This window comes from Acanthochromis polyacanthus, chromosome 10 (assembly GCF_021347895.1).
Source record: "Acanthochromis polyacanthus isolate Apoly-LR-REF ecotype Palm Island chromosome 10, KAUST_Apoly_ChrSc, whole genome shotgun sequence".
NCBI lineage: Eukaryota > Metazoa > Chordata > Actinopteri > Pomacentridae > Acanthochromis > Acanthochromis polyacanthus.
The window spans coordinates 18579136-18602901 of record NC_067122.1 but is presented as its reverse complement, the minus strand read 5'-3'; the positions used below and the strand labels follow the sequence as shown (position 1 = coordinate 18602901).

At 40.7% G+C, this 23766-nt stretch overlaps 3 protein-coding genes across 4 annotated transcripts; all 3 read left to right on the top strand.

Moving 5' to 3' along the window:
• Positions 1-340: 340 nt before the first annotated feature.
• Positions 341-4837, top strand: selenoh (selenoprotein H). The gene is made up of 5 exons (XM_022189572.2): positions 341-431; positions 820-946; positions 2517-2659; positions 3211-3330; positions 4471-4837. Exons 1-4 carry the CDS (start codon positions 416-418, stop codon positions 3315-3317), a joined length of 393 nt encoding a protein of 130 aa, XP_022045264.1. The 5' UTR covers positions 341-415; the 3' UTR covers positions 3318-3330; positions 4471-4837.
• Positions 4838-5288: 451 nt separating this feature from the next.
• On the top strand, positions 5289-11632 carry clp1 (cleavage factor polyribonucleotide kinase subunit 1). Its single transcript, XM_022189571.2, has 6 exons — positions 5289-5400; positions 6656-6930; positions 7114-7221; positions 7329-7448; positions 8352-8489; positions 8614-11632. Exons 2-6 carry the CDS (start codon positions 6658-6660, stop codon positions 9298-9300), a joined length of 1326 nt encoding a protein of 441 aa, XP_022045263.1. The 5' UTR covers positions 5289-5400; positions 6656-6657; the 3' UTR covers positions 9301-11632.
• An 85-nt stretch (positions 11633-11717) lies between these two features.
• On the top strand, positions 11718-23756 carry zdhhc5b (zinc finger DHHC-type palmitoyltransferase 5b). 2 transcript variants are annotated; one of them, XM_022189574.2, is made up of 12 exons: positions 11718-11860; positions 13792-15258; positions 15751-15872; positions 16129-16286; positions 16838-17010; positions 17163-17265; positions 17422-17513; positions 17803-17935; positions 18865-18973; positions 19112-19218; positions 20018-20949; positions 21497-23756. In XM_022189574.2, the coding sequence occupies exons 2-12, from the start codon at positions 15110-15112 to the stop codon at positions 21600-21602; spliced, it is 2184 nt and encodes a 727-aa protein (XP_022045266.2). In that variant the 5' UTR covers positions 11718-11860; positions 13792-15109; the 3' UTR covers positions 21603-23756. The 2 variants fall into 2 exon arrangements, with proteins under 2 accessions (XP_022045266.2, XP_051810701.1); XM_051954741.1 differs by having other exon boundaries at positions 20018-21071; positions 21497-21621.
• Positions 23757-23766: the final 10 nt, after the last annotated feature.

The window sequence follows — 23766 nt, the reverse complement described above, 5'->3', positions numbered from 1 at the left end:
TAATCTCACAATTCAAATAGAAGTGTTGACGTACCAAACTTCAAAACACAGGAATCTAGAACAAACACTCCCAAATTAAATAATGTGGCATATCATATTAATAGTCATAGAAAACGTCTAAATCTACATTTTATGTGACAGTATCATGGTGAACTGGACCCATTTATTTACAATATGCATGATAAATATTCTGTATATTTAAAATTTGCAGTAAATCTATTTAAAATGAAGACGTGTGTTACGACGCCTGGTATTTAAAATACATAAGTACCAAAAAACGAAGACCAAAAATTATATTTGTAGTGATATTTCAGAGGAAGCTTTCTACTAATGGTTTCGTCCGTCATGCTGGCCTCCCCCTCTTTGCTGAACATAGTGGTACAGTCGACATGCGCGCGAAAGTTTAGTAACAACAATGGCGTCCAAAGCAGGTGGGTGTGTAGTTTGTATATTATTAACACAACCGTGGAAGTTAGCTACACTGTACAGATGCAGTGCGTTTTACTTTACTGATATACAGACACACTGTGTTAAAATCACCAGCGGTCATGCTTTGTTTAGACTCTACAATAAGCTGCCGTGTACTTAACGTTAGCTAGCTTCATGGCTAACAGCTGAGCAAAATATCCAAACTTGAGGACTGTAGTTCTTGGTGAAATACAATTCTGATATCAATCAGAGGTAATGGTTGGGCATTTACTGTAACATTGGTCGGCCGAGCTGCCCCACTGAGTTATTGAAAGTTAAATAGTAAAATACCTTTTAATGAGGAGGTATTTAAAGCTTACCTCTGTTATGAAACAACACGTGTGTTTTCAGGTCGTCGAGGGACGAAGCGTAAAGCGGAAGTTCAGCCTGAGGAAAAGCAGCCATCTGTGGAGAAGAAGAAGGACAGAGGAGAGGAGGAGAACATCCTGGAGGGCCAAAGGGTGGTCATTGAACACTGGTGAGTACTTTAATCACATCATAGTCCGTGTTAACGGTAGTACTCCTTTACTATACGAAAAATTTATTATGGCGTGCTTAAGTATCAGAAGTCTTTACAGCTCTTCCAGATCGGTCAACAAGACATAAAACTGTTCTCTTACAGCTCACCATGTGTATTAACATCATGGTTAACACAGGTCTTTACGCAGTAACGATTCTTGCAGCAATAACAGAAATACAAGCACATTATCTTCTATGCCAAACCTGTACATATGTAAATTCTTCAAGTCATATTTGTTCATATTCTAACTCACCACGTCATAGCTGTTCCTATTCATATTTAAATTCACTGTCATATATGTACATATCTATAAGTGGAGTCATCATGCCTGGTGTATTGTCTCTATGAGACTTTTATTATTATATCTTTATTTTTTAGCCCTGTTGTACTTTTGTAATTTCTTGTCCTGCTCCTTTGATACTTTATCTGTATCCAGCTGCTGTAACATGGGAATTTCCATGTTGGGGGATCAATAAAGTTTATCTTGTGATATTTTAAATGTATTATTTTATGAGGAAGGCCCATTTTAATTCACACATTATTCCTGAATCTAATATTCCTACTAATACAGTTTTAAATGTGAAAAGAAATTTACTATTCAGTCACTGTGAAGCATCTAATGGCGTGCAGTTTACTCTATTAGAATGCAGTATTTTATAAGCAGATGGTATCCAAAGTAGTTTCAATCAATCCACTGGACTTAAGAAAGTTCCTTGAAGACGTTTCACCTCTCATCCAAGAGGCTTCTTCAGTTCTTGGATGAGAGGTGAAACGTCTTCAAGGAACTTTCTTAAGTCCAGTGGATTGATTGAAACTACTTTGGATAACCATGACCTGGATGAATGAGAACCTACACAGACATCAAGCAGATGGTATGTTTTGTATACAACAGTTTTTGTCATCATTGATCAGGGAATTACATCTGTTAATCTTTTGGTCTACAAAAAAATAGCTAAGACATAACTGAGGTAAATTCAGTGTACATGATAGAAATAAAATATCACCAGAGAGTGAGCAGTTTTTCTAATTTAAAACTGACTGAAATGCTAATAATAATTCATGAATTTTGTTTTTTAACTCTTGATCAAAAAGTAATTGTTTTTACAGTTCACTCTGCACCCTACCTGTTCAAATCTGCAGGACGATGTGGTCTTCAGCACTAGATGAACATTTTACAACAACAACAGACTAAATGTAAAAAAAGAAGTGTCAGTACTCATTGATGACTGATTTGTAATTCAGCCTTTATTGTTTGAGTTCATGTTTTGGCATTCACAGGCTTCTATACCTGTGTTGCATGAATAATCATTTAAGTGCTTTTTAAGTTGTCTCCACTTGTTTTTCACTTGTTCTTTTGCCAAGTAAGTAAAGACAATAATTTCCCCTAAAAAATGCACAACAGAAATTGTGCTTAATCACAGTGCTGGTGTTAGTGTATGTGTCCTTAACATAAATGGACTATCACCTCAGTGACTTTGAATATCCTGCATAAACGTCCACCTCATGGCTGATCTGTTCTTTCTGGCAGTAAAAGCTGACGAGTGTATGGGCGTAATGCTGAGGAGGTGAAATCTGCCCTCCTGGCTGCCCGCCCTGACCTGACTGTGGTCCTCAACCCTGAGAAACCTCGCAGGAACAGCTTTGAGGTCACTCTGCTGGACGGAGGCAAAGGTGAGAACGATAGAAAGGCAAACCCAAGAATAACTCGGCCATTAGGTATCCTTAGGGAAGACCATCATTCTTGCCAAGTCTCACTGACTCAGTTTTGGTATTTTACTCTCTACCAAAATTACTAACAGCAATTTGGTTCAGTTATATTTATTAATTGCTAATTTACAACATGTCATTTCGTAGCACTGGACATAGTAGGAGGAAGACCTAATAAATTAAACAGAACCCAACAGTCCAAGTTCCCTTTGGATTCCCTTTTCGTGAGCAGTTGGTTACTGGAAAAACCACTGTTCGCCTTCCATTTAATCTAGTTTTGTTTGGAGATGTTACAAGACAAATGTCTAGTAAGGTATAATGCATAGTAATTATTTTGTTCTTAAGCGGGTTTTACAGCAGTGGCCCTTTTGTACAAATGTCAACATATAACTTAATTTGTCTTCAGTGCATTGTATTTTCTAGATCGTTTTGTAAAGCAAGTGGTATGTAGTTATTGTTCATTTTCTATATTGTTCCTCCAAGTGACACTGTTGTTCTGTGACCCATTCCTAAAGAAACGTCTCTGTGGACTGGAATAAAGAAGGGTCCCCCTCGTAAACTAAAGTTCCCTCTACCCGATGTTGTAGTTGCTGCTCTACAGGACGCTCTGAAGGCTGAGTAGATGCTCAGTGAAGGTTTGTAAATGCTTTTGAACAGAATAATAATTTCTAATACAGGAAACACTACAGATAATATTCAGCAAGCTTGCACAGTCACACTCTGCAAACACTGTAAGAAATACAGCTGTAATAATTTAAAATTAGTACAATGAAAGTTTACGTATCTACTCTGTAAAGCTTTATTTATGGGAACCAGACATGCACTCACCAACCATTACACGTGTTTGAAAGCTTGTTAAAGCAAATACCTACGCAGCCAATTATGTGGTAGAAACTCATTGCATGTTTGTACGTAGATATATGATCACAAGGTTCTGCTGAAGTTCAAACCAGCCATTAGAAATGAGAACAAAGATGAGTGAAGGGATTTTGTACATATTATTGATGTTGGTTTCATACTGGCCGGTCAGAGTATTTCAGAAACTGACGGTCTACTGGGATTTCCACACACTGCCATCTGGAGGGTTTTCAGAGCATGGCTTGCTAATGGCAGAGGTCAGAGAAAAACAACCAGACTGATTTAAGCTGATAGAAAGGCAACAGTAAATCAAATATCTGCTCGGTCTAATCAAGATACACAAAACAGGATGTCTGAATGCAAAACACATCAAACCTTGAAGCGCTTGGCCTGTAGCAGCAGGAGACCACACTGGGTGTCACTTATATCCGCAAAGAACAGTAAACTGCAGACAAAGCAGACTACAGAAACAATTGCTTGTTCAATGGACATTTTATCATAAACTTAGTAAAGCACATTTACTCATGGTTCGTTTTTACCACAGTCTCGTAGCATACCATGTACACAGCTGATGCTGTTAAATATTTGCTTATATACTAAATATTCAATGTTTTCATAGAGCTATGCATCACATCATGAAGGTATTGACACTTTGTCCACCCTAAGTGGACTGCAGTTCTGAATCCCTCCATCATGGAACAGAATGAAACCTCAGAATGTGAAATTAAAGCATCGGTCACAGCTGACTTGTATCCCTTTAAAATTCATCAGGTTAAGTACAACTGAATGTTAATTGGTGCACTTATATGAGCCAGGTTTTTAGGTAAACTGTCGTTTTTACTCGACTAAATCGAAACTTAAGTAGCCACAATAAGCACTATGCAAATTTGATCTAACAGACCTTTGTTTATTTGCAGTCATGCATTCAAAAGTTGTGGCTGTTGGAAGTAAAATGATGAGGAGTGACCAAGGAGATGTTCTCAGTCCCTCCTCTGATGAGCTCAGCTCCAACTGCTGGTATCTGCTGGATACATGGTGACACCTAGTGGAGCATCTTTAAGCCAATACATTTGTCAGATGTATGTTCCTGCTTTTTTCACGTGTGTTCTCTTGTATTTCTCAAAGGTTTATTGTACATTTTTATCTGTTTTGATTATTAGTTTTGTAGTTATTGTGTAGATGTTTCTTTACTCTTGCCAAGCAGATATTAGTGTCATTAAGGATTTGCATTGAAGTGTGGAGAGGAGTCCTGCAAGGAATTATTGAATAAAGGTTAAAAACAGATTTTGCAAGAGTGATTTCTTTCATTAAGAAATTTTGTGATGATGAAAAAAATGCTCTTTAATGGCATTCATTAAAGGATTTGAAGCACTAACAATGTGTTGCCTACTATGTTGGCAAAAAAATATTTCATGCATTTATGTGAAAGTGTAGAGAAGAGTTCCAGAGAAACTTTTTGCTGGTTTGATAGTACCATATGTTCAAAACGTAAAGCTTAACTTCCTTACAATCTTAAACCCTCCAGGGAAAACAAGTTGTTTCCTTGTTGATATGTTATCAAGGTACGAGAAGACACGAGTAAAATAAGCTAACAACAGCATGGCAAAACATTTCCACCTCGAAACTGTCTATAAACTCTTGTAACAGTACTTTACGATCGTCTTGTTAACAGTTTAATTCCAGCGACTGACAGTTACTGTAAACAAAAAGTTGTTTTAACTGAAGCTTATGCTGAATATTATTGGGTGTTGAGGCAGTGACCTCATCATCACGCGACTGTTCACGGCAGCGGCTCCTCATGAGAAGTGAGCTTCTTTTCGTTCTACAGTAAGGATCGAAATTAATCCGTAAGTATTATACAGTCGGAATAGTCGATTCGTAAACATTTTTTCAGACAATACGAGAGTCGTTAACGGTCGTTTGGAGCGCTTAAATGCAATTTTTCTGCCTTTTTTTTACAATCAGTTATTCTAAATTAGCGACGGCCTGCTAACGGCTAGCTTGTATGTTTGCCTGTATTGTGCAGGAAACTATTTGCACTTAAACATGTTTCATGGATGTATGATGTTTTTGCTTTACTTTTACCTTGACCCTAGTTGTCTTTTGCGATGCTTAACCACAACCAGTTAACTGTGTTACACGTAAATACGACCGATCTTGAACTCCCAATATGAGTAAAACTAACGGTTATTTTCAGTGTGAATTAATCTGTAGATTATTTTCTTTACTAATTGGTTCGTGGAAAATGTGTGTCAGCGTTTCACAAAGTCCAAGATGACAAATGGCTTGTTTTGTCCACAACTCAAGGACATTAATTTGACTGTCACAGAGGAATGAAGGAACCAGAAAAAATATTTACAATCAGTGGCTGGAATTTGACAATTATGCTCTTATTCAAGTGAATTGCACACACCATTCAGTTGATTGTTAAAATAGTGATCAATTTAACAATTGACCCCAACGAAGGAGGTCAGGAAACCCCAAAAGAAGAGACTTCAGCAGAAAACCTTGATTGCAATAATTACATACAATTGTATAATAGAACATAATTATCAATATTTTGTACTATATATATATATATATATATATATATATACTTGTGGTTCTTTAGCTTTATTTGTATGATTAAGTAAACCTTTACATTTTGTTCACATTATTCATGTGCCACTTAAACACTAGAAATGGCAGTTTGAAGCATAGCAGGTGCTATTTTATTGTATGACAGTATTATAATTAATTGTGTGATCATTTATTTTACTATGTGTTTAATATGCTCACCACCATTCTGTCCCTATTTATTTGTAGAAGAGATGTCATAGTTGAATACAGGTTAAATGCAGCTTTTTCAACTTTGTTTATTCAACTCTTGACATGTATTTGTTGGTATTAGTAACATTTTACACACACATTCAGTGGCTGCTTACAAAGAAATGTTTTTTTATGCTGAATGAAAATGCATTTAAATTTGTATTTCGATACTTGAGACACTGTGATGCAGTTTACAATGTTGTGGTACTACACAGTGTATATATGTAACCTTTTCCTTTCATGATGATGATATTAGCACACACAAAATAATTAACTTAGAGTTTCTCTTGTCAGTCATGGCCACAGAGAGTGTGGAGAAGACAACTGAAGATGTTCCAGTACCTGGAAAAGTCAGCACCAGGTATGACCTGGAAAAGGAGACTGAGCTTCGGTTTGAGGTTGAGGCAGGGGAGGCAGCCGAGCAACTGGAGCTGGAACTCCTGACAGGAATGGCTGAGGTGTTTGGCTCAGAGCTGAACCGCAACAAGAAGTACACGTTTGGACCTGGCTCCAAAATTGCAGTTTTCACCTGGCAAGGTTGCAGTGTGAATCTTTATGGGAAGCCAGAGGTGAGAACCAGGATGAGAGTGTGTGCAAATTTGGGAAAGTTTAAATATGTCTGTTCTGAGTATAGTTTAACAATGAATATATATTTGTATATTTTCTGACACAGTCTGGCTATGTGAGTTTAACTTAATGAATAAAAGGCTTAAATAAAATAAATATAACCAGAGTCTCTATCATCATCACAGGTGGCTTATGTGTCCAAGGACACGCCCATGCTGCTCTACCTGAACACACATGCTGCCCTGGAACAGATGAGGAAACAAGCCGAGCGGGACAATGAGAGGGGGCCGAGGGTACGTTTGATTAGGGAACTACTGCTTCCATGGACCTGTATTTGTAAGCTTGACAGATCCCAGTAAATGCATTTTACACTAACGTTGAATAATTAATCGGCCCTCAGGTGATGGTGGTGGGACCTACAGACGTGGGGAAGTCGACAGTCTGCCGGCTGCTTCTCAGCTATGCAGTGAGGGTTGGCAGGCGGCCAACACTGGTGGAGCTGGATGTGGGACAGAGTGGGGTAAGATGAACTGGAGTTGTCATAGTAAACAGTTGACTAGTCTACACATAGTAAAATTGCAGTTGATGTTATTTACATGATTATTCACCATTGTGTGTAGACTGAATCATCTTGGATTTATACAAATAGAAACTACAGCATGCTTAAATATATATCAAGCAACATATGGCTTTTTCTGTTTGTCAGATGTACAAATACTAGAAAACTAAATTTCGTGTTTATTTTTCCTGCACTCTGTTTTACTAACAGTAAAAATAAAGAAATAGATAGTAGCAGATATAGTATCTTATCATGTTCATTGACACTAATGCTCTTTCAAATCATTGCTATATTTTTGAGAAGACAAGAATTGAGGACATTGGTCTACTGCTTGTCGTGTGATTGTTTCTCCTTCAAATGGGAGTGGAGTGTTTAAAAAATAAATGGACTGATTGACATTTGTGCAGTATTAGGACTTTCTAATGCAGTGTTACAGAAGGAGTAGTTTTGTACTTCTTGTTTGTAGTACACCATCAAATGAAGCAATCAGCTGAAAGTTTGTTTAAAAAAACAGTTTGTGTGTTTATACTGTAAGCTGTTTTAAATGCGATTCTAATATTACACAACTATTGCCTATAGTGCACTAGAGGCTAAGCTGCAGTATACATTTTTATTCCCCAGCTTCACTGACTGAAGAAAATGTGAACACTGAACGAAAGATTGACTTAACCCAAAAGGAAATCTAATTAATACTGAGAGTTGCAGCAGAACAGAGACAGAATTGTTTTGTTCATGTAATGCCCTACTGGTTTATAATTTTTACTCTTAAATTTACGTTGTAAAAGAGCCAAAAGCCTCAAGTTAGGGCCTTCATTGTGTGCTTGCTACTAGTATAAAGTGTAAAAGAACATTGTGCTCCTTCAGGTGTCTGTACCTGGAACAGTGTCAGCGCTGTGCATCGAGCGCCCTGCAGACGTAGAGGAGGGTTTCTCAGTCCAGGCTCCTTTGGTCTACCACTTTGGCTCAACCACTCCAGGGACCAACATCAAACTTTACAACAAGGTGAAAAGAAAGATTCTAGACCTTTTCTACCATAACAGCATGAATCAAAACTATAAATTTACTCTGTGCTGTCATCACTTATGTTGTTTTTCTCTGCCCGCCTTGATCTTATTTCCTCACTAAGCTGACGTCATGCCTGGCCGAGGTGTTCTCTCAGCGCTGTGAAGTGAACAGGAAGGCCAGTGTGGGAGGCTGTATCATCAACACCTGCGGCTGGGTGAAGGGCTCTGGATACCAGGCTCTGGTCCACTGTGCCTCGACCTTTCAGGTGGATGTGGTGCTGGTGTTGGACCATGAGAGGCTCTACAATGAACTCAAGCGAGACCTCCCTCACTTTGTGCGGGTCGTGCTCCTGCCCAAATCCGGCGGAGTGGTGGAACGCTCCAAGGAGTGCCGGCGGGAAGCTCGGGATGAGAAAATCCGCGAGTATTTCTATGGCTTCCGGGGAGTGACCTTCTACCCTTTTTCTTTCGAAGTGCGTTTCTCAGACGTCCGCATCTACAAGATCGGGGCACCGTCAATCCCAGACTCGTGCTTGCCGCTGGGAATGTCTCAGGATGACACGCAGCTGAAACTGGTGCCAGTCACTCCAGGCAGAGACCTCACCTATCATGTGCTGAGCGTGAGCAGTGCAGAGGATGGAGAGGAAGGTGCTAGAAAGGGTATAGTGGAGAGTCCAGTCTGTGGCTTTATTGTGGTAACTTATGTGGACACTCAGGCCCAGGTGATGAAAGTTCTGTCTCCAGCACCCAGACCACTGCCCAGACACACTCTGCTCATCATGGACATCCGCTTCATGGATATGAAATGAGGCAAAACCTTGAGGATGAGGACTCGGGAAGAAGTGGGGATCATTTTTGGGGGAAGTTCTGTTGGATTTTGTTTCCATATGTTCTTCCCTGCAAATACTACAGGGAATTTTTTTGAACATTTAAAGCGGAAACAGTGTAATTTATACCCCATTCAAAAGATCACACTGTGTAGATGTCTGGGGCACGGGATGTTTTTATCGATATAGGAATATTTTTCTTGATCATCTGTTTTATAGGCATTGTTTTTCTCCTGATTAATAAATTTTTAATGTAAAAAGTTATGTTTGTGTGTTAATTACTCTAACTTCCATGGTCAGTGTATTTTACAGTCCAACAACAGTTACATTTATTAGCATATATTTAATATATAAGGGACCGGTGAAGAGAAATCATGTATGTCTCTGAGCATATTTACAACTTAATGTTTAGACAATTCTGGAAATATGTTTAAATTCCAGAGCATTTAATGTACTTTAACTACTGAAGAAATAGAAGGTTTTTCTAATATTTTGACAAGCTGTCATCCAGCAGTATTTTAAAATGTGTGTGTCAAGTTGGATGCTTGTCCTTCCCTCCCTGTTTAATACATCCTGTAGTGCTCATTGTGTCTGTTTGGATAAAAGTAAGGCAAAGGACACTAACCTGTAGGCCACAGAACCAGTATGGCAGTTTGGCAGCTCCGCAATAGAAGCTCATTACATGTTTGATTTGTAAACACCTGACAGCTTGAGAGCTCATGGAGCTTTCTTTAGACTCAGCTGTTTTATTTTTCTAAAATGATGTTATTCTGAATATGATGGCTATACAGTATGAACAATACAAGTGGGACAAAGATTATCAGCATACAGTAATATAAACACAATAAGAGTCTCAAAATGGAATAACATGCTGATATTAAAATAAATATAGGAAACAAATTGATGTAAACATTATTTGGTACATTCCTTCCATGTGCATATTTCTTGCAACTTAAGACTATTTTGAATCCTTTGTTTCCAATATTCGTACATTTTTCTAATAACTTAACAGTCGTTTTATTAATGTCCTGTCATTTTTGGTAAGTATTCCTTACTCTGATTTTATGTGCTTCGGCTCTAAACATTTGCTTTATCAGCAACATGCAGCTTCACTGTAGGTGTTTGTGCTGTGGGGGTTTGAAAAGACCATCTGGGATCTGCATTGAAAACTTCACAGAGAAGAAACTGTGAGGTACTAAAAGTAAATATGTTGCTAGAAATATGCTACATTTGCCAAATTACTCCATACTAATGAGTCTAACCAGAAAAAAATGTCACTGTTTTTCAAGGTACATGGCAAAAGAAAAAGCCTAAATGTTAATCCTTCATGTTTGAAAATGTATTATAAAAAAAATGCTAAAATTAGCAATTTGAAGAAAAGTTAGTTTTAAATGTGTTGCTGGTAAAATATATGTATTATTTCAAGGTGTGTAGTTTTCTTCAGCTGAACTCAGACAAGACAGAGATTCTTGTCATCAGGTCACAGCACATGAAAAACACATATTCTGACATCAGCTGGTTATCTTTTGCATCATGTCAAGCCTGTTGTAAAGAACCTTGGTGTCTCGTGTGACAGTAATCTAAATTGTAAGCAGCACATAACAAAGCTTGTGCAATCCTGTCATTATCCTCTTAGAAATATTTCAAAAATACAATGTAACCTCATTGGGGCTCAGCTGAAAAGGGACAAAGCATTTGCAGTCAGGGCCCGAGGCTCTGAAAGGACCAGTCCAAAGAAATCAGGTTGACTGAGTCAGGAAACTCTCCCTTCTTAAAGCATACTTATAATAGAGAGGCTTTCTTTCTCTATGGCTAAACTGTGATGACTAAATTTGTATTGCGCTATGATCTGTCTCTGCTTTGCACCTCTGAAAATCAAGAGATATTCTGTACATTTATATTCATAGTTCAGGGCCAAAAAGCAGTGGAGATTGTTTTGAGTTTTAGTTTGATTCTACAAAATTTCCTAATAAGCATCTTTTGTTAATGTAATACTTTGATTGACTTATTAGTGGTTGAAGAGCAATGCTGGTATGAGGTTGATCAGTGTCGAACGTTATCTGATCAGTGAGTTTCAGAACCAGCTAATAGAAAGGACTTCTACCTTTTCTGACATTTTGTGTTTTTGGAGTTTGTTGGTTTTGTTTGCCTTTTAAAAATAATGGTTTTATAACTTCTCTGTTTTGTTTTGTTTTTTGCTGCTGCCTTGTGCCTCACTCTGCAACTTGGATTTTGGAAAATGCTGTAAAGTAAGGATTTTATTATATTTTTTGTTGAGATTTTAATAAAAGTCGAAACCTTGTTCTCACCATTATTTAGTAGTCCAGTACTTTCAGACCATCACAGTGTTAACTCTGTTCACTAGGCCACACCCCTCTCAGCCTCTGATTGGCTGTCCGTCCCACCTGAGGGACGACAGACTAGTTCCGGGATTCCGATGTCGGCCTAGCAAGCGAGCTAAGTAGTTTGCTAGCGGCTAACTGAAGGAGGACCGAAACGACCCACACCCTACAGACAAGACAGTTCTCTTCTTCGACATTAGGTGCGTGTTTTACTCGCTCTTTGGGGCGACGATTTACCTGAAAATAGCTACAGTTATCTCGTCAGTCGTCAATAAACGCCAGTCCGTCAGAGTAAAGCTCCCATGCTAGCCAGGTAACTGACGCTAGCTAACTCTTCTAGCTTTGGTAAAGGACTGAGCAGTGTTGCAAAAACTTTCGAGGCTAGGTAAAAGCTCACTGAGTGATTACTAAGTATTGATCGTATTTAAATCTCCTTCTGTCATTTGCTTGAACCGAAGCATTACAATGTCCGTTTGTTTAAAACAGTGATGTGTATTTTAATGAGGTTCATAGTGGAGTGAGCAGATTATGGTAACGTTAGTTGTCTTCACTGAATCCTAGCACTGCCATGGCCTGCTGTTTAATGCCTCTTAACGTAGCACCCAAAAATGAAATTATGGCCAATTATGGTGGTATAGATTAAAACAAGATATCAGCGAACAGCTGTCAGTATGTCCATATCGCTCGGCAAATGGATTAAATTTGCACGACCGGCCACTTAACGGTGTAGCTTGCGAGGTGTAGATTGTTGCGGTGACATGACAGGCAAGGCTCGACACGGAGATTTTAGGATTAACATCCATTATAGTCGGGGGGATTTGTTGTGGGGCAGATGAGATGATTAACAACAAGCAGACTAACACTGTCTCGACTACAGCTCTTTATTTTTTAACGCGGATGATCGTTGAAAAGAGGGGTGTGTCCAAGCTATCAGATTACACTGTTACTCCAGATCCGTTCTCGGTGTGTTCACGGAGTTGTTTTTCATCAGAGGATGAGGGAAATTAGCGTTATGTGAGTGTAAGGCGTGAAGGCTCGTCACAGATCGTTGTCTCCAATAGTGTTTTAAATTTCCAATGGGGCATGTGTTTCCTTTGACCACCTGAGGGCATTGAAGTGACAGCTGTGTGTTTTGAAGAACAGCAGGCTGTTGAACGACTCTGTTATGAGTAATGGTAAAAAGTGCACACTCACACACGGGTTTCAGGAGAACAAGAGTTTAGTTAGTCAGTGTGATTGTTGTGAAATCAGAGTGAAACCTTTGCTTCTGTCAGACAGTTTAATTAGGGCAAAGTTATCTGACCTACTAAGGAAATTAATTTTTTACTGAGGCTTTACATGCTATATTAAACATGGAAATTTTCATACTTTATGGTGTTGTTATACTCTTATTGTAGATACTTGTGTTTCCATTTATATCTTATTAACTAGCTAATGATTAACTTTATCTAAATTACATTTGGCGGAACAGTTAATTGAAATATTACCGAAATCGCAGCATGTCAAAGTGCAACATCCAGATGGCAAGGTGAAATTTGTTACAACATACCATTATAGATAAAGCAGTGTGGTGCTACGGAGATACAGACAGCAGCAAAAATGTGCTTCCATGGAAAAGTAGTCTTACTACATTTCACACATTTTATTCTTCTGTTCTGCTATCTGAATGTTAACATTTTCAAGATCCTCTTTAGTGTGGGCACCTATGGTAACCTCTAAGCAGCAACCTACCACTCTGAACATTTTTAAGGCAACACAACAACAATTCTAGTTTGTAATTTCTCAGTAAATTAGTCATTTTAATGAAAATGTTCCCCCACCCGTGTGCAGATGTTCCACCAAAACAATTCCCCTGTAACTATTTTAGAGGCCATTGTCACTGCATCCTAGACATGGTACCACCCAACATGATGTGATGGGTTTAAAGAAAGGCAAACTTGCGCAAGAATTTTGTCCGCTATAACAGAATCATAATGAGGTGCAGTCAGACCATATTTGTGGCTTTAAAATGTATTTATTATCAAATCCAATGACAATTAGATTAGTAAAATACTATTTTCCACTGTGTTTTTCTTATTGACAGGTGCTTTATTTATTTATTCATTTGTTTGTTTGTTTGTTTTTTTAACAGGGGCTTCCCGGAGCTTACCCACAGAGCCAAAGGGTGAAAGAAAACGAGGAGCCAAAGATAAAAAAGAACTAAAATGTATCAGACTACATAAGAACATCCATGCTGCAAATGGCTTTCTTTAAGAGATGCAAAATGGGAAAGGAGATCTATCTGCAGAGAATTTGGAGGTGGGAGAGCAAGCTACACCCAGATCCAGCCAAGTGCGGTTACTCCTTGGTGACATACTCGAGGCTTCTTTATGGAATGAGTTGATTTAATCCCCATATAGACACAGAGACTGAAGACAGGGGTCTGAAGAGATCCAGGGCTCTCTGTTCAGCTATTGGACCTATTTTATTTGCAAAGACAAGGCTGGACGTCTTTTGTTTTGTCTGTTTTTTTTAGTGGCTTTTTAAAACCTAAATTCCAGCTGGACTTTTTTGATGTTAAGCAGCTTCCCACAACTGGTTTAAAAGTACATTTGTTTGTTTTGTTGTTTTCCCCTGCTGACTTAGTTTGAAATGCTGGAACTGTCCCTCCTGCCGTCATCCTCAGTTTCTTCCACCCACCCAGTGCCTAAATAAGCCCTCTCGGGACTATCACAGAAGTCATCAGCAGCTGCTGCTCTCAATCCTCTGCCTGTTCTACTCCATGTGCTTCTGCTCTTGGCCTGCTGGCTATCCACCCACTACCTCTTTAATTTTCTGTGTTTTTCTCTCTAGATTCATTTTCTTTAAGGGGGATAATCACAACTCGAGTAATGTAAACACTGAGTTCCAGTAGTGGAGAGAAACCTAGATTGCTCCAGCGTTGATTGTGGTGCACAAGTGTCTGTCCTTTTGTGTACATGCACAGCAGTGTTACAGTTGCACTGGTGCCAAGGAGCAGTTAAAGATTAGATTTATTTATATTGCTGCACCAAATACAGTTTAAGCCATACAAAAATATTTATGAAATTACCTACATGTATTTTTGTATCACATTGCTCTTGTATGGTTTTGCTTTTGTAAGCTTCTATTAAGATTATGCACACAAATTAAATATTTACACGGCAGCCGTGCACATGCAAGTAGAGCTGTATATTGCTATATAAGAACACCCTCTGTTTTTTGTGATTAAATTATTGCTGGGAGATATTCAGAGTCTGCACACAGAAAATCCCTCATGTTTCCTTTCAGTTGCTGGTTTGCATAGTGTTGTTTTTCTCGTCCGGTGTGTAGTCATGGCCCCTCCTCCCAGACAAACACTGTACTCCCCGTGTTGACTGGTAAAGCGTCCCTTTACAGTAGGTAGATAGTAGATATCTACCTCTCTCTCTGTCTTCCTCTATCTGTCTCTGATGCCGGGCTTCAGCGGTGGGGGGGTTGGGGGAGGAGTAGGTGGCCCAGCTTCTGCTCCTCCCCGTCCGTTTCGACCCAGCCGATACGTTCCGGTGTCTGCAGCCACCACTTTCCTTGTCGGATCGACAACCCTGTTCTTCTGCTTCACGTGAGTGTCTCTTGGTCTACCTCATATATGCAAACACACTCTCACATTAGGTAAACACTGTGCCACACAGCCTACATGGATTTACACAAAGGTGTGTCGCTGGACTGATAATCTTGGTACATATGTGTGTTTGCGAAAGTCTTGTGTAAATATCCAGCTGTATTATGTTTCCACTGAAGATGCGCTGCTGTTAATGTGGTTTATTTAATCCTTATTGTTTCAGAGAAAGTTTACTGCACACACTTGCCCACAGTTTGTCACAGTTGCACCTGTGAGCTCGTCATTTGCTATCACAGTATTTCATTTGTAGCCACTGAGTATTTTCAGTGGAGCTCTTTGTGTGGTAAATTGCCTTTCACAAAGACTCATCAGCAGTTGCTTATGGAGTGTGGAGCGACCATTTTCCTGTCTGTATGTTGCCCACGATTACAGGGATTTCAGCATGCTTGTGTAACTGTAATTTTGTTTCCACGTTCATCTAAAACTGCCCAGGTGCCCATGGTTGTCAGAGTATTTCTCCTCTGTCATTCCCATCTACAATGCCGTGATCTTCCTCTTCACCCTCGCCAATTTCTGCATGGCCACTTTCATGGACCCTGGAGTCTTCCCCAGAGGTAAAAGTGGCATCTGTGTTGGTGTAAAATCTTTACCCTAGAGAGTTACACATCACATGGTAATAATGCACAGGCAATGCTTTTGTGTACATGATGAGCAAAATATGACTGAAAAGGCGGAAAATAAGTAAGGACAATGAGCCTCTGGAAAATTCCTGAAACAGTCGCTGATTATAACGTAATGCAGGGAGACCATATGATCAGTTATTATGATGCCAATGCAGTCTCGGTGTGTGTGTGTGTCTGTTGTCTGTAGCGGAGGAGGATGAGGATAAAGAGGATGATTTCCGAGCTCCACTCTATAAGACAGTGGAGATCAAAGGCATCCAGGTGCGCATGAAGTGGTGCTCAACCTGCCGCTTCTATCGCCCGCCGCGCTGCTCACACTGCTCAGTGTGCGACAACTGTGTCGAGGTACACACATACACATCACAGACACAAAATGCTGGATTTTCTGTATTGTGATCCCAAATTAAATCCATACAAAGGAGAATTTGATGGCATTTGGTGACGATGTGTAATTGTCTTGGCTAATTTTTGCGTGTTTTGTTCTCAGGTTGCCTTGATTTTGCTATTTTTATTATATTTGTCACCTATTAATTGAATGTCAGTTGAACACAACCATTGCTTTAAGATAATTAAATGATCTACAAGTGACTAAAAGACTTCAACTACAAAACCCCGAAATGCTGCTCAAATCCTCGGTGTACATAAGCCTGTGTGATGTGTCTTTAGGTTTTAATAGCAGGTCCTAATTTCACAGTGGGCTTCTACCAACTACTGTGTGTCTTAAGTGCTCAGCCTCGATCTGTTCTATTCTGAGTTTCCCATGTTTCCGTGTAGGAGGTAGATTTTGTGTGGACATCTGATTTTCATGTATTCTAGTTGTTGCTTATCCTCCTCGTTTCCCTCAGTCGTAACTTTACTGGTACACCATCTTGCCCTTTGACCCTGTTCTCTCTCAGGATTTTGACCACCATTGTCCTTGGGTGAACAACTGTATTGGCCGGAGGAATTACCGCTATTTCTTCCTCTTCCTGCTATCTCTCACCACCCACATCATAGACGTGTTTGGCTTTGGTTTGGTTTATGTCCTGCACCACCGCCAGCAGCTTGACACGCCACATGCTGCTGTAACGTATCCTTCACTTGGCGCTCTGCAGTCATAAAAACGTTTAACACATTGTGGGATTTCCTTTCCTTGTGTTGCTTACATTGTCATATTTACCTGAGTGTTGTTTTGCTCTTATTTTGTTCCCCTCTGTGATTTCCTTGACCCTTTCCTCCCAGTATGGCTGTGATGTGTGTGGCTGGTCTGTTTTTTGTCCCAGTGGCTGGTCTGACTGGGTTCCACATAGTGCTGGTGGCCCGCGGTAGGACCACAAATGAGCAGGTACATGCAAGAGCTGGTTGCGTGCGTCACATCCTGCATCACTGAATTTATTTCGACACATTTTTCTCTGCTGTCTTGATTTTTTTTGTTATCCACGTGGCTTGAAAAGTATGTAAACGTAAGCGCGATTGTTTGTTTCTCTCCTTCCCGTTGTAGGTGACAGGGAAGTTTCGAGGAGGCGTTAACCCCTTCACCAACGGCTGCTTGAGGAATATTTCTCATGTGCTCTGCAGCTCCCAGGCGCCAAGGTCAGCGTTCCTCTCTTGTCTGCACTCTTCTATTTACCTCCTCTGTTCTACAGTTATTCTATTTCCACTGCCTCTTTCTTTCCACTGCTCTCTCAGCTTCCACTTTTCTACTCTCTTCTTTTATTATTCTCACTTGTCTCTTCAGTTTCTGGAATATATGAGTGCAGGTTTTGAGTGCGAGTGGTTTCTGCTGCTAAATTATGCTTATTAAGGTAGCAATATTCTGCTAAGCCTTTTTTTAATGCTTGTATTAGTTAAAATGGGATTTAAACATATGCATATGTTATAGATACATGGGCCGGTGGCGGAGTCAACAGGCAGTGGAAGTACAGCCACCATTTCTTAGACCGCCTCTCACTGAGGCCCAGTTAGAAGCCAAAATCCTGGACAACGGCATCCAGAATGACCGACACAGCACCAGGGTGAGTTATTTTCTAAATTAAACAAAGGCATGTCGCCTGAATGGGGATGTCTGGATAAAGAATGTTCACAGACATGTCCATTCAGAAACTACTGTTGTATACGGTTTGACTTTATACTTAATGTTATTCTGGAATGAAAACATACAGTTTTGGAATAAGGAAAATTGTTGCGTGTGTTTTAGAATTTCAATTTTGAATGAGTTTCAGTGATGCATCATTCAGCTGCTGGTGTCAGTTGCCATTTTGCAAACCTTAATAGAAATGAAATTTCACCATATTAACGCTCCAGTTCTGCTCGTGTTGGCCGTATTTGAAAACCTCCATCATGCCTGTGAAGCTTGAGAAAACACGTGTTGTGGACATCAGCTAGTATGCTCCTTCTCTACAAATGATTTCAGTATGTACACTGTGAATCTTTGAGAAGAATTCACTGATGAAGAAAAGTACACAGCGTCTGTTAGCAGTTGTGTATGAAGATGTAAACAACTAATGAATGTGTACTTGTTGTGCCAGCTTTGCATATTACAAATGGTTTTGGAGAGGTGCTAGTGTGTGTCTGAACATGACGAAGCTGTTTGTCAGGTTTGTAATAGGTTCACAAAACTCGGAACATTTAGATCTGATAAAACATATTATGAAACATTGCTTTTTAACTCATCATTTCTTTATCTTTAAAGGAAAAAGATCCTAATATTGTATGCATTCATCAGTGACTTTACAGGTTAATCAGTTGCCATGACTGAACAGTGGTTAATTAAATAGGATTTTATACCTTCAGGAGTTATATTAGATTTTTTTTTTCTTACTGTAGTCCTCTATGTTAGGTAGCCTCATCGATCAGTTCAGTGATTGAGTTTTTCATTCAGTTGCGTTAGTGGTCTGACTAAACCCATATATTATATGTCTGCTGACTTTTCTCTCTTTTGCAGTCTAAGAGCAGTCTAGATCAGATGGAGAGCCAGTCAGCTGATGCAGAGCCTCCACCTCCTCCAAAGCCAGAGCTTCGTTACCCCGGCCTGCCTCGTGCTGACACAGAAGGTGAGACACACATACAAATACAAATGTGAACACAGGTAGTTGCAGGTAACAGCTGATAAGTTCGCATAGAGTGTTGACCATGAAGTGTAACCCAGGTACAAGTGTGTCAAATGTTGTTTTTGGTGTCTTCGCGCTCAGAGAGCAGCCTGTTGACTGAAGCTCCACCTACACCATCGATGTACAAGTACCGACCACCCTTCAACAGCCCAGGAAGGAACCACACGGCCCTCACACATCCGAATAAGGTACACATCAACTTACCCTTAGACACACCTCAAGGTACTGGATATAGACTTAGCGTAGCATTAACGTCAATGTACATACTGTGTTTTAGAAGAGCAATCAACTGGGAATGAAGCTAATCGCATGCCTTTGACTGATTTGATTATCACATAGCAGGCTTATTTTAGAAATACATACAGATGTGGGTAACCTTACTGCACAAAGAAGCAAAGAGAGCAGAATAAAGGACATCCTTTAGTTTAGTGTAGCAGTTGGACTGGTGGCTCTTATGCCCTCCCCCTTCTAATTTCCTTTGTGGTTAATATATGCCCCTCTTTTTTTGTTTTTACTTTAAATTGATCATTCAGTGGCCATCGGTCGATCAGTAAGTCTCAGTGTGTGTGTGTATCCCTTTGGCTGTCTCTGTGTTTGAGTGGATCTATCCTTTCCCCCTGAGACTGCATTGACTGGAATGTGTAGTTCATGTACCGTATGTATTTGTATTTCCATTTATGTGTTGACACACAGTCTTTGACATGCAGTGTCAGTGCCTGTTCAAACCAGTCAGTGTTTCCAGTCCAGTAGTGTGATGATGGAGTAGAGCACTGGTCAAGCATCCAATTCTCCCCACCACTCTTTTTTTTCTGTTAGAATCTGTACAACAATGTTTTCTGTGCTGTGTTTGCTTCCTGATATATGATGGTAATTTTCATATTTCTTCCCCCTTCTTCATTCCTGCTTTCATCTTCATCACACTCCTCCTCCCCCTCTCTCCTCTTTCTCTGCTGTTGGCCTGTTTCTTCTCTTCTCTCCTCTCCTCAGATGATCCGTGGGGAGAGTCTCGACTCTCCATCTCCCTCCATCCTGCAGTCCAGTCGCCAGCCCAGCTACCGCTCAGAGCCGAGCAGCCTGGATGGGGCCACAGTGGTAGGGGGAGGTGTAGGGGTGCGCAGAGGGGGAGGGGAGAGGGGTGAGGGCCCTGGAGGCCCTGGCGGGACTGCTGGGGGGGTGTTAGGGGGCATGTCAGGCTACTCCCTGACTGGGCGCTCCTACACCTCCTACCCATCCTCTCTGGTTCTGTCCACTGGTGGCTCACGCTCCTCCAGCCTGCGCTCAGCACATACTGCACACAACCCGCTGACTACGCTCCAATCAGAGGGCACCACAGACACCAGCTACAAGAGCCTGGCCAATCAGACACCTCGGAACGGCAGCCTGTCCTACGACAGCCTGCTGACACCATCTGAGAGCCCAGAGTTTGAGTCAGCCGCTCATGAGCTTTCGCCACAGAAGCCTCGCGCTCCGTTTCCCTCGGCAACTATAACAGGCCAGCCTGAGGTGGTGTCTCCCAGTAGTCCGCTGCAGGGCTACACGTCGCCCTTCCTCTCAGCTCAGATCGCCCAGCAGAGGGAGGGGCAGCTGCTCCAGGGCTCTGCCACTTTCTCCTCCCCCCATAGGGCCTACCTGCGTGCTGTCAGCCCTCCTCCCTCCTCTGGGCCTCCTGAGACCCAGCACCTGCTTCAGCATAATCAGGACTTCTCTTCTTCCCGAGCTCCTCGTAACCCTTCCTCCTCGTCTTCTTCCCCTGGGGCTCGCTCACTAGAGCCCCCTGTCTCCCCGCCACCTCGTGGCCTCTCCCTGGGCAAGTCTCTGTCTTACACCGGGGAGGCAGGGCCTCAGCACAAGCCTCGGCCTGCAGGAGGAGGCACTGTGCTGGGAGGGGGAGGAGTCGGAGGAGGGCAACAGGCTCCACAGTGAGTAGTGATCCGCCGCCAGATCCGTCAGCCAGCTACTGTTCCTCCACCTCCTCCTCCTCCTTTTTCTCCTCCTCTTCCTTCCTGGTTTGTGTCAGCCCTCCTCTTCTTACCTGATCTGTGTGAGTCTTCCTTTTCCTCCTTCACACTTTACAGTCAGTCTGGTGCTTGTTTAGTGACAAACGGTTGAATGTGTGTGTGGATGTTTTGTTTATTCGGTTGTTGGAAAGTGTGGATTTGTGTTAAAAGCATGCCACTATGTGTTTAGCTCTATGACTGCGTGCTTAATCACGCTATTTACTTCTGTCCTGTAGTCTTTTGTGTCCTTTTCATTTCCTTACTAAGTTTAGTTACCAAATGCCTTTATAAGTTCACAGGTAGAGAAACATTTGTTGTTTGTGCTTGCTGATTATTTTTGAAGTAGAACCACTCATCTCCACCTTCCTTTCTCTCCTCATCCCTAATCTACCCTCCACTCCCCCACTCCCCCACTCCTGCCCTTCCCTTCCCTTCCCTTCCCATCCCATCCGGATGGCTGTCCAATCAGATCCACCTCTCGCCCAGTCTTGGCCAATCACACCTCATCCAAACCAGGGGGAGGGGTGAAGAAGGTAACCGGCGTTGGAGGGACCACGTATGAGATATCGGTTTGAGTGACAAACATCCCACATGGTCTATCACAAGGAGGGGGGAAAAGTCACCAGACAACTTCCACTTGTCTCTTACCTGAGCTGGATATTATTCATGACTGCAGGCTCCAAAAAAAAGACTGTTTTCTGCTGCAATGGACTAATGGAGCAGGCCTGTCTGGTACTCACTTTGTTATCTTTGTAATGCCACTGGCCATTGTTCTCTGCCAGCCTTTCAGATTTGAACAAATGGTAACTGGGGACACTGGTTCATTTTTTCACAGGATCAATTGTCTCCATTTTTCCACTTTGTGAGCCATAGGCTGATGTGACTGTATCATCACGGCTGGGTACAGATATGTCTATAGAACATGCATAGCTTTTCAATGATTTGCTATTTTACTTTGGTACATTAGCACACAGAGTATTGACAGCAGTGTCCAACACTTAAGGAAAGGATGGCCTTTATCCGATGGATGTAAAATTTCGCGAGGGAGGTTTTAGGACGGTTGACCAATAGACACGTCTGAACGGACCACACAGCCTGTTTATTGATAAGAATATTGGAGGGAAGGATCCAACTTTTAAACACAGTATCATTTTAGTTTTATAAATCTTTTTTTAAAATATTGTTTTATATAATTGTATAAAATCCTACAGATTATTATTGGGTCAAATTATCAGGTATTGAAGATGACTATTGATGAGGGTGGCAGATGTACTGTATGTAATTACTCATGAAAGCGATTTTAAATCAGTTGCCTGTTTATAATTGATGGCTGCATCAGCCATTCATAAGTTCTTGCTGGAATTTCCATCGTCTAAAGAGAATACTGATCCTTCGGTGGACACCTGAAGTGGCGAATATTGGAGCTTAATTTTTGAAAGCCACAAAGAAATTTTGATTCTCATGATTGCAGCACAAGCATCTTTGTGGAATGTACGCTTGTAATGTTTATGCTAGAGACATTATGCAAAATCTGTTTGTAGCTTTAAAGTTCATCGTACGTCTCTTGGTGTTTATTTTGTTTCTCCTTTTCTGTAATGTTTTGTCTGTCAGTCAACCACAATGCTAGCAACCTTATACCTTTAACGGATGGCCAGCCAAATAGGGGCAGCGAGGGAAGGGCTTATTTATTTCACCAGACAAAACAACCTTGTAGAGCTGGACAGTTTCAAACCAGTCTCGATTCTTGTTTTATTTTTAAGAGAGAAAAGAGTAAGTAGGAATATTTTTTACAAAACAATGTTTATAAACAGAAATTGTAAATGCGATAAGCCACTTAGTAGAATCAGGAGGGACTGGTTTGAAAATCAGAGACTGTGTTAATTTGTTTTTGCCTTGAGACCATTCATCGTGAAGCAAGCGTGTTTTTATCTTTTTCTATTGATTTTTGTTTTATACACTTTTCTGAAAAAGGAAGGAAGGCAGATGAGTTTTCTTTTTTCTTGTTATATTTCTGTAAAGGTACAGTTCATGTTTTTTTTTTTGTTTTTTTTTACCCACTGCCATGTTTAGAAAGAATGAATTAGAGAAAGGGAGGTGTGTGTGTAAGCTTGTCTTTTTGGATTGGGCATTAGAGTAAAGTTTTTTTATGATTATTATTTTACTTCTGTCAAAGCCCATAGCAGTGTTTGAAGGAGAATGTTGATGGTATCTGAATGTGGCACATCTTTTTTTTTTTTTTTTGGGGGGGGGAGTACACGCTTGAAGCACATGAGTATCATCAGTTAACCCAAACTGTGTTACCAATTTTCAACCCGACCGGGCTACGTCTTCGGTGTGCATGTGATTTTTGTTCCTCGTGCTGAATGCTTCACTGGCGTGCATTCTTGTGAGATTACTGTCAAACACCCACCCAGTTCAGGTGTGGGTGGCAGCAAGAAAAGAACCATCATTATTGGCACAAGCAGCCATCGTACAGAGTTTAAGAGAACCCGTGTTACTTTTCTTCCTGCTCTGTCCAACGACTGTGGCTACAGAACAATCTGAAACTATGTGAGTAAAGCAAGTATACTTCTTTGTGAGATAAAATATTGCTATCGTGGGCTGTGATGAATGGAACGAGTTTCACAAATATCTGTAACGAATACATTGAAAACATTTCCAAAATGGCCTTATAAAGAATTTTTAAAAAGATGTCTTCTCAGAATAAAAGGTCAAACTGTTAAAAAAAAGTGAGTGTCT

Coding starts and splice junctions, on each gene's coding strand:
- clp1 (XM_022189571.2), top strand. CDS start 6,658: ATGGCCACAGAGAGTGTGGAGAAGACAACTGAAGATGTTCCAGTACCT. Junction 6,931..7,113: donor ATCTTTATGGGAAGCCAGAG/GTGAGAACCAGG, acceptor TCATCATCACAG/GTGGCTTATGTGTCCAAGGA. Junction 7,449..8,351: donor TGGATGTGGGACAGAGTGGG/GTAAGATGAACT, acceptor GTGCTCCTTCAG/GTGTCTGTACCTGGAACAGT.
- zdhhc5b (XM_022189574.2), top strand. CDS start 15,110: ATGCCGGGCTTCAGCGGTGGGGGGGTTGGGGGAGGAGTAGGTGGCCCA. Junction 17,936..18,864: donor ATGACCGACACAGCACCAGG/GTGAGTTATTTT, acceptor TCTCTTTTGCAG/TCTAAGAGCAGTCTAGATCA. Junction 19,219..20,017: donor CCCTCACACATCCGAATAAG/GTACACATCAAC, acceptor TCCTCTCCTCAG/ATGATCCGTGGGGAGAGTCT.